This window comes from Geospiza fortis, unplaced genomic scaffold (genome assembly GCF_000277835.1).
Source record: "Geospiza fortis unplaced genomic scaffold, GeoFor_1.0 scaffold279, whole genome shotgun sequence".
In the NCBI taxonomy this organism is placed as follows: Eukaryota; Metazoa; Chordata; class Aves; order Passeriformes; family Thraupidae; genus Geospiza; species Geospiza fortis.
In genome coordinates this window covers 3,165,825-3,180,004 of record NW_005054352.1, presented here as the reverse complement: position 1 = coordinate 3,180,004, position 14,180 = coordinate 3,165,825, and the positions used below count along the sequence as shown (strand labels likewise).

General features: G+C 40.5%; 1 protein-coding gene across 1 annotated transcript in view; it reads left to right on the top strand.

The window, feature by feature from the left end:
• The window catches only part of PCSK5 (proprotein convertase subtilisin/kexin type 5), a 229,539-nt gene that overhangs the window by 183,217 nt on the left and 32,142 nt on the right, over positions 1–14,180 (top strand). The window contains 4 exon segments of the mRNA XM_031058930.1: positions 2,346–2,448; positions 9,407–9,543; positions 11,866–12,063; positions 12,388–12,456. Coding sequence (XP_030914790.1) covers positions 2,346–2,448; positions 9,407–9,543; positions 11,866–12,063; positions 12,388–12,456 — 507 coding nt within the window.

The window sequence follows — 14,180 nt, the reverse complement described above, 5'->3', positions numbered from 1 at the left end:
AAAGAGTAGGGGAAGGAAGGCAAGCAAGTGGCTTAGGTATCTGGCTTAGGTAAATCTCAGTGAGGGCAGAGAATTGGGGAGTACTATTCTTAGACCATGACACAATTATATATTAAAACCCTATAAAACATTTGAGAACGTGGGATTCCATGTTACATCCTCAGGCTACATATCAAAAAGGCTCGAGAGGCTTACATTAACCAAATCTGTCAATGGCCTGAAGGCCACATCATTTTTTTCTAGAAGGTGAGAATCATAAACATTTGGTATTATGATAGATATGCACTAATACAACAATGTTATCTGGGCAACAGAAAAATTTAGAATACTACTGAATTATTTGTCTGATAGCTTTTCTGATGTTTTTAGTTTTAGTCCACTATTAAGTAATTACTCATAAAAATGCAGTGTTGCAGTTCAGAAATGTTGCACCAGTTCCATGGAACTAGTCAGTTTACACAGTTCAAGTTTTGGCCTTTATGGGCATGCAAGGGATTACATAAATACATGGAAATAGAAACATAGATATATAGAGATACAGAGATAGATGTATACAAATTGCTCTTTGGATAAGGAGAACTATAAAAATGTCTGAACGTGTTCGCATTCAGACTCTTTTTTCCCTGATCTCATCAGGAGACTCTTCACTTTCTTCCAGTCTGAACTTCTTCCCAGCTAGCACTGATCTCAGACCAACGTCTGAGGAGCATTGTCTTCATGGTTTATCTGGTTCTATCACTGCTTTTGGCTTGTATTTTACTTTCTTCCTCTCTTTAGAAGACACACAAACCATTACAAAACAATTACATCTCTGCCTACATTTTGGGTACCCCAGGTTTCACCCAGGGCAGTCAGTTTGCCTTTATAACTTTGCTGTTCCCATCCCCTTAGGTATGTAAGTACTATCCTAGGTCATACCTCACACCAGAGGTTTTGACTGTTATAAATTTTTTTATTGCTGTTTAATATGTAAAAACACAACTGTTCAAAACACAACAGAGAGAGAACATAATTTGCAGTATTTTAGACAATTTTTCCTCCCTACATTGTTTTAAGTTGGTATAAGTGTTTTCTTGTATTGTGCCTTTGCTCTTCAAATGTAAGGAACTGACTGCAAGTGAGAGCCAAACCCGAGTCATTCCATATTTGTGTTTTGATTCCTAAAGTTCACTATATTTGCCAGATCTGGATTTTCCAGCAGCAATGCAAGTGGAAAGAGTTGCCTGATATTGAAGTATCCATAGAGACTGCAGGTTTTATGTATTATATAGGACTTTTTGTCCAGCCTCTTCCATTACTCAAGAATGAAGGAACAGCCAATTCCTTAAATATATAGACTCAGTTATAATAAATTTTCCCAAAACAAACTGACATAAAAGGCCCAATGTTGAGCTTTATAAAATTGCATGATAAATCAATTTACTGTTCCCACATGACGCTGCACAGAGACAAAGTATTCATACTACTTACCAAATCTCTGCCCTAAGACTTATTAGGCATGCAGTTTACCAGTTTGTACCAGTGTTTTAATTAATATTCACTAAGTAAAGAGCCAAACTTTGCGCTTCAGCAGCATGGTAGTACTCATGTATTCATGATCTGGAAATGTTTATATCTTTATCTCAATTTTGAGGTAGAAATCCATATAATATAAAATCTTTTTCAAGTCAAAATTGTGCACTTTTGCACCAAGTTTCAATCCAGCCAAAATTAAAGCCTAGGTCCTTTAGGTAGGGAGTCTACCATCAGCAGCCCAGGACTGAAACAGACTATGCTACAGCTGTAGGTTTGGGAAGCACCAACAGGTCTCTGACTGATGGAAGCTTGCTGAAGCCCATCTCCTTATGTAACATATCCACACCCATGACAGCAAACTCTTTAACCTGCAGCTTGAAAGCGAGCTCAAAAGACATTACACAATGAATACCCCTCAGCAGCACTAATTTTGATGTAACTCGTGAATCTTAAGAGTCTCATTACCTCAACTGATGCAAAATAAATTAACAAAAACAACAAAAAACATTCTTTCTCATATTCATGTGGAAAAGAATAAGCAAACAAACAAACAAACAGGTGTGATTATCCTGGTTCCCCAAGGGAGCCAGTACTTTTTTCCCTGATGCCACAGGGAAATGTGCTCATTTCAGTAATTTAAAATAGATCCAATTCCTCTTCACCACTATGTTTTCCAGCCTGGAAAGATTGGTTCTTTTTTCACTTCCTTTTGGGTCTTTTTTTGGTTTTTGGGGGGGGGGGTTTGTTTCGTTTTTTTGGTTTTTTGCTTTGTTTTGTTTTGTTTTAATTGTGAGAAGGTTGATCGGAAATAAACCATTTTTTCCTACCAGGTGAATATCTTGATGATTCCCAAGAATGCCAGTTGTGTGACACATCCTGTCAGAAATGCATTGGACCTGAGTCAGACAGCTGCATCAGCTGCCCACTCACAAGGTAATTGTCTCCCATCACCAGTGCAGTACAAAGCTGGCTACACAAGCAATTAATGTTTAGCAGCATCATTCCCACAGATAAAGAAAAAATTCTTTTCTATATATAAAATAGAATTTCTTTCATCCTCATCCTTTCTAAATCATAATTCTTGAAATCACAACTGGCAATTTTAATGACAAAACTTAGGCATCTGTAGTTCTACACAGCTATGAGGACTGGCTCAAGGCATGAGTGGGGATGCTGAGGCTAATTCTGGGAGACATTCATAGCACTTAAACATCATTCCCTAACTGAGGTGTTGTGGGTTGGGCCAATACTTCTAACCTGACATGAGGATTGAAAACAAGAAAGAAGCTTTTCCACAGGGCTTCACAAATCAGAGCTTTATGTTTAGGTCACATCACACCTATTCCAGAAGACCACTGGTTTTATACACGTCCTATCCATAGCTGTGTTCTCGCACAAATAACTCTGGTTCTGTTGCATTGGATTGTTTTGTAGCCAGCTGATATTTCCACTGGTATGAAAACAGGATCAGATCATCTAAGGCAAGGGAAGAAAATCCCTAAGCAATTTTGCAGTTTGCCCTGAAAATATCTATTATATGACTATGCCAATGAAAGACAAACCAGGAGCAATGGAGCCCAAACAAATTTGTAACTGAGGAAGCATTATCAAATTCTGTGACATCAGAAATGAGACCAGAGAAAATCTGCACAGATTTTTGGACTGTGGAGTGGATTTCTCCTATTCACAATGGCATTTCAATTAGATTGCCTGTTGCAACCTATATTGTGAGCCTCACATGCAGATATTTACAAAGCAAAGAGGTGTTTGTAGTAATGAGGCCTCAGAGACCTTTTGGAAGGATGTTGTTCTAACCACCACGATAAATTCTCTAAAAATTCTGAATTTTGGTATCTAAGATTTCAAAAGGATTTCTGAGACCCTTCTGGACATTATGAAAGCTGCTAGAAAAAGTCATATTAAATGGAACAGTCTATAGTGAAAGAAATAATATTACAGAGAAACCTTGCCAGAGGCAAGAGCCCCTTATGAAAATTCAGGATAGATGTCAATTTATTTTAATAATAAAATTTCTGTCAGATTGTTTAATAAATGAAAATGCTGGTGCCTGGGTTTGTTTTGTTTTATTTTTGATTTTTTGAAAGAAAAAATAAGAAACTGTCATTTTTTACCCAGACAAACTGATTATCACAAAATTCCTTGTCCATCTGTTTATAGTTTGAGCCAGGGTTAGTGACAAGATCTGACCAGGTGTTTCCCATTAGGGGCAACATAACAAAGAGGAAGAAAATGTAGTTTACCACTGTGAGAGCTGCTTCTAAGGATGGCTATCATTAGAGCTAGCACATGTAGTTGAACTAATATTTGCATGCCATATAAGCCTAGTGCAGCTACCTCCAGACCTCTGTCACATTTCTCCCTTTATTTCAAAATAAATCCAAAAATGATCATAACAAATGAAATTTATGAAGACATGTTGCAGATATTCTCTAATGCCACTGGCTGACTCCAAGAAAACATGCCCTATCTTAATATTATGGAAAGCCTTTTGTTGTCTAGGTGCAATCAAAGTCTGTACTAATGGCCTAAATGGCCCTCAGCTTCTCTAGAAACTGAGTCCCAGGTCCTCAGACAGCAAAGTGGTCAAAGCAGTTACATGCAGAGGATTACAGCATTTCCTTTCTTATTTTCTTAGGAGGGAAAACACTGTTGAAATCTAGCCAGCTTGTTTTATGTTCTTTAAGTAGTCTTTGAATGATGCACGAATTGATGCATTTCTATTTTCTCCCAAGCAGATTAAAGCATTAGACATTAAGAAAATGTGAAAAATGGACCGTAAATTTTCACCACAAAGAAGGATTCTTTAGCAAATATTTAATTATCCAGCAAAAGGAAATAATTTAGCAACCAGACTCCTAGTTATGGATAGATGTATGTCCTGGTTCCAGCCAGGATGGAGTTAATTTTTGCAGTAGACAGGAGGGGCATGGCTAGGGCTGGAAGTTATTCAATGCTACCTGATCTTATTTCCAGGGAAGGGAGAAGGGGTCCCTTTACAGGCCCGGAGCGTGGCATGGCCAGGCTTTGTCAGGGGTTCCCTGGCATAGAGGGAGTGCAGGAGGATCAGGATTGCTCTCTTGCTGTACTGTGTGATAGCAGCCTATGACATAATAACATCAGGGGAAGTGAGGGTTATCTGGGATGTGCATCCAAAGCTGCTCTTCTACCCTTATCTCAGGGAATCTTCTACCCTTATCTACTTTTGGGAACTCATGAATAATCATACCCAGCCTGTGGGAGAACAGGACAGGATTATTTTCCCTGTGTTTTCACTTCCCTTTTCTCCTTCAGAATTTTTTATTTCCTTTGCATGTTAAGGAATGCATGTTCTTATTGCTGTGTCTGGTATGTCCCCTTGGTGTGGTCTACACCATGTTTAGGGTCAAGAAAGCAATTTCTAGGTAGGTCATTCAAAGATTTGCCCTGAGTGTGGGTAGATTTGAGTGGCATAGAATATGAGAGAAAATGGCACTGTCTGGGGGAAAATTCTCTCTTACAATGGTTTGGAAGTTCACCCTTGAACAGCTACAGGACCCTAATAAACTGACAGAATATTTGCATGGAAAATGTTGGGGCAACTCCATAGACGAGCAACTTATTGCAGTGTGCTGGACCCTGGCTACCCTTCACTGGACACAGGTCAACACTGGACAGTGCCCTCAGGGAAAGGAGGAGGAAATCAGACCAACCAGCACCACAGCCACTCAAATTCCAGCTGAAGCAGGGAAACAACACATGCAGGTAGCAGCTGCCCCTATACTGCACAGAAGTAGAAATCCAAGACCAATTCAGTTTGTTTTGTGATGAATGAAGAGGAATCAGGAAATCCTTGTGGAAAGATTGTCCAAGACCTCAGACAGATTTGAAAGTCTCAAGAAAGTTAGAGTCCCATGCCCCACCAATACAGACCAGAGCCTCTGCTACCAGGAGCAAGTGCCCCACTTTGTGGAAGAGACAGCACACACAACAAAAAACACCTGTGGTTTTTCCTGTATGACTACAGAGACGACATGAGGAAGTGGGGTGGAAAACCCACCTCTGCCCTGGCAACATGGGTACCTGAGCTGAGAGGAAGAGCAACCATCTCAGGAAATTCTTCAAGGATAAATGCTGCTCAAGGTTCCACTGGACAAGCACTCAGATAAGAACAAGAGAGCTGATGTTACTTCCAATCCTCTTGCAGTTCTCCAGTTGACATTTAAAAGAAACAAGCAATGAGTACTATGACCAGATCTGGAGGACCCTGTCTCCAGCCAGGGGGAGGAAAAGGACAATCAGACCTATTGAACTGTGTGGATCCCATGACCTGGCATGGAGACCCACAGGAGTGTAAGGTTTTAGCTGACACTAGTGCACAGTGTACTCTGATGCCATCAAGATATGTCGGGACAGGATCCATCTGTTTCTGGGGTGACAGGAGGATCCCAACACGATTGTACTGGAAACTGAAGTGACCCTGACTGGTAATGAATGGCAAACACACCCCACTGTGACTGGCCCATGAAAGCTTAGCAGAGATTGCCTCAAGAGAGGATATTTCAAGGACCCAAAAGTCACTGTTGGGCTTTGGGGATAGCTGGTATGGAGGCAGAGGAAGTTAAAGAGCTGAACACTTTGCCTGATCTCTCAGAGGACCCTTCTGCTGTGGGACTGCTGAAGGTGGAACAAAAACATCACCACCAACGGAGTGCACCACTGATAGCACCACGTCAGCCAGGACTCTGTGAACCCCAGCCATGAGATGGGTTCTGGAGAACCAGGGAGGGGCCAGCAAGGCTCACTCACCCTTTAGTAATCCCATACGGCCAGTGTGTAAGTGCAGTGGAGAGTGGAGACTGACAGTGAGCTATCATCATCTGGATGAAGTCACACCATCCCTGAGTGGTGCTGTGCCAGGCGTGCTGGAACTTCAGTATGAGCTGGAGTCCAGGACAGCAAAATGGTGCCACCACTGACATCGCAAATGTGTTTTTCTCCTTTCCTTCAGCAGAAGAGTGCAGGCCACAGTTTTCTGGAGGGGCATTTGGTACAGCAGAGCTGCTCACCCCAAGGGTGGAGTCACAGCCCTTCTATTTGCCATGGACTGACCCAAACTGCACTAGGAAAGGCACAGACTCCATAACACTTGCAATACATTGATAACATCATTGTTTGGAGAAACAGAGCAGAGAAAATTAGAGAACCAAGAGAGAATAATACAGATCATCCCAAAGGTTTTACCATAAAACAAACAGGCAGAGGGAAGTCCCAAGAAATTCAGTTTTTAGGAGCAAGATTACAAAAGGCACATTGTCAGTTTGAAATGGATGTGTTCAACAAAATAGCAGCTATGTCACACCAAGCAGCTAAAAAACCCCATGAGCTTTCCCTAAGTGCTGTGGGGTTTTGCAGTATGCATATTGCAGATTATTGTCAGATTGGACATCCTCTCTATCATGTGGCAGGAAAGAAGAATGATTTTTAGAGGGGTCTTGAGCAGCTACAAGCTTTTGTGTAAATCAAACAGATTGTTAATGCAGTAGCCCCTGGGCCAGCCAGGACAGGACAAAAAATGTACTCCACGCTGCAGCCAGGGAGAATGGTCCTTCCTGGAGCCTCTGGCAAACAGCTTCAGGGGAGAGTAGAGGACAAACACCAGGGTTCTGGAGCTGGGGATGCAGCAGGTCTGAAGCCTGATACACCCCAGCTGAAAAGGACATGCTGACAGCTTACCAAGGAGTTCGAGCTGTTTTAGAAGAAACACAGCCCCTCTCAGCACTCTGACTATCAGCAGATGTCTGGATTTCAAAGAGGAAGTCCCTTCCACACCTCCTCCACCATGCTACATGGAATAAGTGGATTGCACCAATCACACCATGATCTCAAACAGGAAACCACAATTGCCCAGGGATCTTGGAAGCCATCGTGAACTGGCCCAAAGGTGAAAATTTCATCATCAGAGGAGGAAGAGGAGGAGAAAGTGAGAGGCTGAAGATGTCCCACAATATAATTGGCTGAAAGAAAATGAAAAGTAATATACTCTCTCTACTGACGGTTCCTGCCATAGTGTAGGGATAAACTGAAAGTGGAAAGTTACTGTAGAAAGTTCTACACAGAACTACAGAAGTCTTCTACACAAGTCACAGAAGATGTTGAGGTAGATCATGTCAAATTGCAGAGCTGAAAGCAATTCAGCTGGCTGTAGATATCATTGAATGAGAGAAATGGCCAGCACTCTCTTTGCCTTTACACTTGGCTCAATGAATGATAGCAAACTGTCTGCGGAGGTGGTTGGACCTGTGGAAAAAGACCAAGGCAGCACAGGTAAAAAGGAAAGGCCACATGGCGGGGTTAATTAACACCTGAGGCTCTGCCAGTTGAGCTCACCCTGCCCAAACACAACCCCATGTACTCTAGAAGGGGATAAAGCCTCTGTGGTGCATATGAGGAATGTTATGGAAGACAGGTTGAATTAGTCCTGCCTCAAGCAAAAGTGAACCCATCTGTGGGACCTGGTGGACTTGGAGGATAGAGGGCCAGGGAAACACAATGCATTACTCAGGGGATTTTATTTTTTTGTAAGAACAGTCTGTAATGTTGAATTGTATCATATTTGTTGCTGAATGACACTACATACACACAGAGTATTCCATAACTACCACGGACAATGAGCATAGCCAGTTCCAGAAACATTAATTGTGAGTTCCTGATGCAGCAACCAGCTGACAGCACACCAGCCCTCCTGTCCTGGAAGGTCTAGGATGGGTAGAACCCACAGTCTTGGACTAGATGAATTTCACAGACATGTTGGAGGGACAGCTACTGACCATGGAAATTATGCCTGTGCTCATGTGTGTATACATATATATATGTATATATATATGTATATATATGTGTGTATATATATATATAATATATATTTGTGTGTGTATAACTGGAAGGTGTCAGATGGGCAAGACACAGATGATACAGATATGAGTCATGTCCTGGTTCCAGCCAGGATAGAGTTAATTTCTGCAGTAGTCAGGAGAGGCAGAGCTAGGACTTGGAAGTTTTTCTAAACTGCTGCTCTGTTAGTTCCAGTGGTGGGGGAAGGGTTCCCTTTCCAGGGGAAATTTCTTGGGACCCCCTTTCCAGGGGTTTCTTTCCAGGACATGGCCAGTCAGGTATTGTCAGGGGTTCCCTGCAGTAAAGTTGTGAGCACTGACATGAGAATTGCTCAGCTGTTGTGAGCTTTGTAATTGATACTGTTCCTGTTACTGTTCATTTTCTTATTTCTCTGCTGTTTCCAGTAAATTGTTCTTATCTCAGCCAGTGATCTTTACCTTTTGTCCATCCAATTCTCCTCTCCATCCTCAGCAGAGGAGGGGGAGGGAGGACCGGCAGCTGAGCATGGTTTGGAGTGTTTCAGTGGGAAAACTATATTGCTAAATACAATTCCTAAGTCACAACAACATGTAAGTCTAAAAACACAGCTCCTGAAGGCCAATATTCAGATAGATATTTGACTTCATGTACAAGGTCAAAGTACTGAAGCTATAGTACTTTTTAAAAGCTTAAAAGTCTTAAAAGTAAAACAGATGGGTTATTTCGTCACAAAGACCAAGTATTGCTTTCCTTTTAGAAGACACATGGGACCGCTGTTGGAGACTGTGACATAAGGACATCTAGGTAAAGGACCAAAAAGTGGTCTTTGAAGTCTAAGATTCATGTTTAAAACATTTTTCATATAGTAAATACTATGAATAAAATCAGGAAAACAAAGCCTTGAAGTTCAAGGATTTGTAAATAGAGTGAGAATAGAATTTATTGAGTTTCTTTTTAGTTTCCTTTAGATTTAAAGAAGAAACAGTAGCTAGATCTGTAATTATGCCTCTGTCTTCTTTAAAAGAGTCTTTGATGACGGCCGCTGTGTTATGCAGTGCCCCAGAGGAAAGTTTGAATTCAAACAGCACTGTCACCTGTGCCATCACACCTGCCTGGACTGTGCTGGAAGTGAACCTAACAAATGCACCACTTGTGGAACAGGTAAGTAAGATTTCATTTTGCCAGCTTTTTCCCTTCCCTTGGCCTCTAAATTCCCTTTTCCCTCAGCACTCAAGGGCCAGTTGTTAGATCCAATAAAACGAGTAGTGCTTTTACTACCAATCTGTATCATAATCTTCTTGTGATTCGGAAGGGAATTGGAATTCAATTTTTTTAAGTACAAGAAAACACAGCTATGTATTGTCCTTTCAACTTAATGCATTTCCCTTGGTGTTTTTTCAATAGGAGCTGTGTTAACAGAAACTGAAAAAAGAAAAAAAAAAGGAACAAAAACCTACATAGCTTGCCTCTGGAAAAGAAAGCTTCATACATGCTTCCCCCACCCACTGCACAGGATGTGCTATACTGAAATGGAGCCAGTTTGCTCAAGCAGGCAGGGAGCCAGGCTGCTTTCCTAAGCATCTCTCTGGGAGAGGCTAAAAAATAAGTGCGGTGGGTTCCACTGGATGTTTTGTATCCCTAGAGCTGAACAAACAGGGTTTGCAAAGAGAAGCCTATCACCAACACACATTTTTATAGATCTTAGGTTGAGAGGAATGCTAATGTAGCTAATTTTGTGGAAATTCCAAAAAGCCACTCTTCTCCTTTTGAAATTCTGTTTTAAAAATTTTTTCCTATTGTCTCTCTAATACCTGATCAGCAAAAACCTGAGGCCATTACCTCCAAGTATGTGCAACTAGTCTGAACTGTCCTTGGAAATGAGTATTTAAGATGTAATTTATAATAGAGAGTAATTTTTTAATGAGCTGTGTTCTGAGGGTTCACAATGGATTCACAGCCTTTTCACTTCAGTTCCTACTTCATTTCAGCCCTAATCAACAATGGTATGGACTTTATTTAGTAATAAGTGTCTAAACTACAAGCAAACACTAGTATGGCTGCATTAATTAGTCGTACTGATGATGAGACTGACTTTCTCACTTTGGGAAATCTGGCTCAGTATGTTAGCGTTCAGAAACATATAATCACACAGGCAATTATATGTAGGTGCTTTTATTAAGAGCTCTGGAAATCAGGGACGCTTTAGCCTCAGATCTGATTCTGCCATACATTCAAGAGGAACGGGTTTTTATATTCTATCGTTATATAACTTACATGTTAATCATTAAACTTATATTGTTCTATTGTATACCTAGATTTCAGCTAAACACAGCTCTCTTAAGTTCCCAGTGCAGTTTCTCATGATTCTTCCTATGATTATATAATAATTATATTTAATTACTAAACCATCATCACATCTAACAATTATATCATTTATCATACCGCTTACGTGAATGCACTGATCTGAGAAAACACAAAGCCTAACATTTTCAGAATCTATCTTTAACATTTTCCAGGGTCCCATTATCAAGTAGATGAAGTTTTCAAATGGAACTTCAGGTCTAATGTGAGACCAAGTTTGCATAATTTTTCCCCAAGTCTCTCCCTTATGGAAGACAGCAAGATATATTTCTGTTTTTCTGTGAATCAAGAAATTAAGATGCTGATGAGACTCACACCCTAAGGAGGCAGGAAAATTAAAGATTTGTGCATGAAAAGAAAAATAAATACAATTCAACTTGTGCTATGGTGCAGCATTATTGCCTAGTATAGATGCTTTCTCTGCATTTTCAAAAATAAATTCTGGTCAGCAAATTCTTGCTCTGCCGTTAAGGCAATGAAATATGCTTAGCACAGCTGTATGTGTACTTTCTTCTGTGGGGTAACTGATTGGAAATCTCCCCCTGCTGCAGCACATGGCTGATGGAGTTATGTGTGTTTTCACAGGCTTGACTCAGCAGGATTTGGAACAGGGGACCTGCCAGTTCTCATGCATTAGAGAATGCTTGTGCTTTAGTAGCTAGTAGCTACACATCTGCTATTTAAATTCAAATCTAGGTTATTCCACTAAACTGAGGATTACAGTTTAATCTTCTAGGGACACAGATTGACTCTTCCCAAAGGTGAAGTGGGCCATTTTGCTTTACAAATAATAATTGTACATTTATTGTACATTTGCAATGCATTGCAAATACTTGCTTGCCCTCTGCAAGAGAACTCAGTGATGGAAAAATCTTGATTATTTTTTTATTAGATTGATGGATATAAAGAGTAATTGTTCTCTAGCATGACATTTTATGTGCCATAAATCCCCAGGAATGTGAAAAGTTTGAGGTCCTGAAACTTTTATACATCTCATTTGGTGTAAAACTGTAAAATCTAGCATTCAGTGTCTCTACTGCAGCTGTACAACTTCATAAAGCTCCTTCTCATAACACAAATGCCCTCTGTGTCTGACAGCTTTTCCCCATTTGTTTGCCACAGACAGAAGAGGGGTGGAACGTTTCCTGTATCGTGGGGAGTGCAGAGACAACTGTCCTCCAGGTTACTTCCACTTGGAGCACACCTGTGTGCCTTGCCCTGCCCACTGTGAGGTGTGCCTGAACTCCAGCCTCTGCAAAAGATGTTTCAGAGGCTACTACCTTGCTCAAAATATGTGTGAGAAGCATAGCTGCAGAGAAGGTAAGTGTCCTTCAGTAGGAGATAACAAATACTGTATTGAAATTATTACAGAAATCTTCTTAAGCATATTAAAAAATGTTTTGAAATACACACCTGACCCTGAGGTCCTCAAGCATTATCTCTGATCCTCTTCTAGTATCATGTTATTGTAAAGTAAGAGTGTTTTCCTCAAATTGAGTGGGTTATGCAAAAAGAAATAAGGAAACAAACTTCCACGAGTCTTTCTCCTTTTCTGATTTGAATGAAGTTTATTTCCAGGAACCTTGCTGAGTGCTTCCAAATGTTGCATTTTCTAGAATTAAACTGATGATTTGCAAAACACAGGTGAAGTGGAAGATCCTGACTCTGAAGACTGCATACCATGTTCAGATGGATGCCAGAACTGCAGACAGGGTAAATAATCCCTTCATCAACCTTACTGTTATTCTAAAGTAGTGAAAATTTAGTTCCCCTCACTCTTTATCATCAGCTTAAGTGCATGCTGCTGAGCAGCTAGTTACTGGTGCAGGTGGCTTCTCAACAAGTAAATTATATTCCATACTATATTTATTTTTGAAATCATTTCTAAAATTTATATTCAGCATAAAGAAGAATAATTTTCTAATAATTTAGCTATTAAAATTTGCAGAACTTTTATTTTTTCCTGTTTGAATGCCACACTCAGACTGAAAGACTTACTGACTTTCCAAAGCTATTAAACTATTGTCAGACCCAGAATTTTCTATGCCTCAAAACAGATTGCCATTGTGTCCTTTTTCTTCAAGGATATAGACATAAGGACAATCTTTAAATTTCATTCAAGAGCAAGTTATTGCAATAACAATGCTGCTGCCCTAAAAAATTCCTTGTATACATTTCAAGGATGGTGCAGGCTAATTCATCCATGTGCCATTCATTTGGTGTTCCTGTGAAACAGAAAAGAAAGCAAATATGCTGAGTTGAAAATGGAACCAGCAATGTTAAATTAAAAAGAGGGGTTTGGGATTCAGGTGGAATCTCAGCTTCCACATCACAAAGTGCTTGCCATGTGGCTGTTGCAGCTGCCCTACAGTTTCAAGGGGTTCTCCTCCTACCCAAATATCCACAGAAAGAGAGACTGTTTGTAAGGAGTCAGCAAGTGCAGTGGGTGCAATTGTGGGTGAATGCTTATAGTCCTGTGGGGGTCTGTTAAAAGGGTGTGGAACTCTCCTCCAGGCAAGCACAGATTCTGCTTTGTCATGTTCCAGAAGTGAAAACCTTGGATGTAAAAATATGACCTTTCCGTAAAAACTGTATCCCTCACATTCAGAGCTACCATCCATGCTTCGGGCATTTTCTGGATTTGAGTTACCAGTTCTCAAAAACTTAGAACAGCACAGTATTGGCCTGCCACTGCCTGCAACAAACTCTAAACCACAACTGTCTGCGCAGCTCTTCTTCTGGCTGCACTAACTGGCATACCTAACTTACCATAAGGATTTTCATCACACAATTCCTTCTTTCTGCCAGTTGTCTGATCTAGTATGGGATACCATAAAACAGTTCCTGCGACGCTGCTGACCAGCCATTCCCTGTGAATTCAGCCAAGCCTAAGGATTTCCCTGTGACTACAAGTGCCCCTGTCCAAACTGTTGAATGAAGAGATGGTTCTAACATGAATGCAACTACACTGTGTTCTCCTTTTGTATGGTGTGTTATCCAGATCCATTGCAGCTGCCTGCTTGGCAGAGGGGAGGAGAAGTTAAGAGAGAGTTTATGTTTCAATACCCATCTTTACTGGTGCTATCAGATGTCACTTCCCCATGCTAATATTTTCTGTGATTTTTACAGTGATTGTGACTTCAAATTACTTGTTTTTCCTCTGAAACAAGTGTAGTGGCAATCAGTGTTTTGAATTGGGTAGATATTTAATATGTATGAATAGCAACTTTTTAAAAAATATAATAATTTCAAGTTATTCAGAGGAAGATTTTCTTTATTATGAACTTAATAGGTGTGCATAAGGAGACTGAAAGGCTGTTCATGGTCGGCTGGCATACAGAAGAAGGGGCTGTACTCTTTTGCCTTTTTCCTGGGAGGGTCACTGATCCCCTAAATATCAATCATCCATAACATTACATACTTTCAACTTCTTGCAC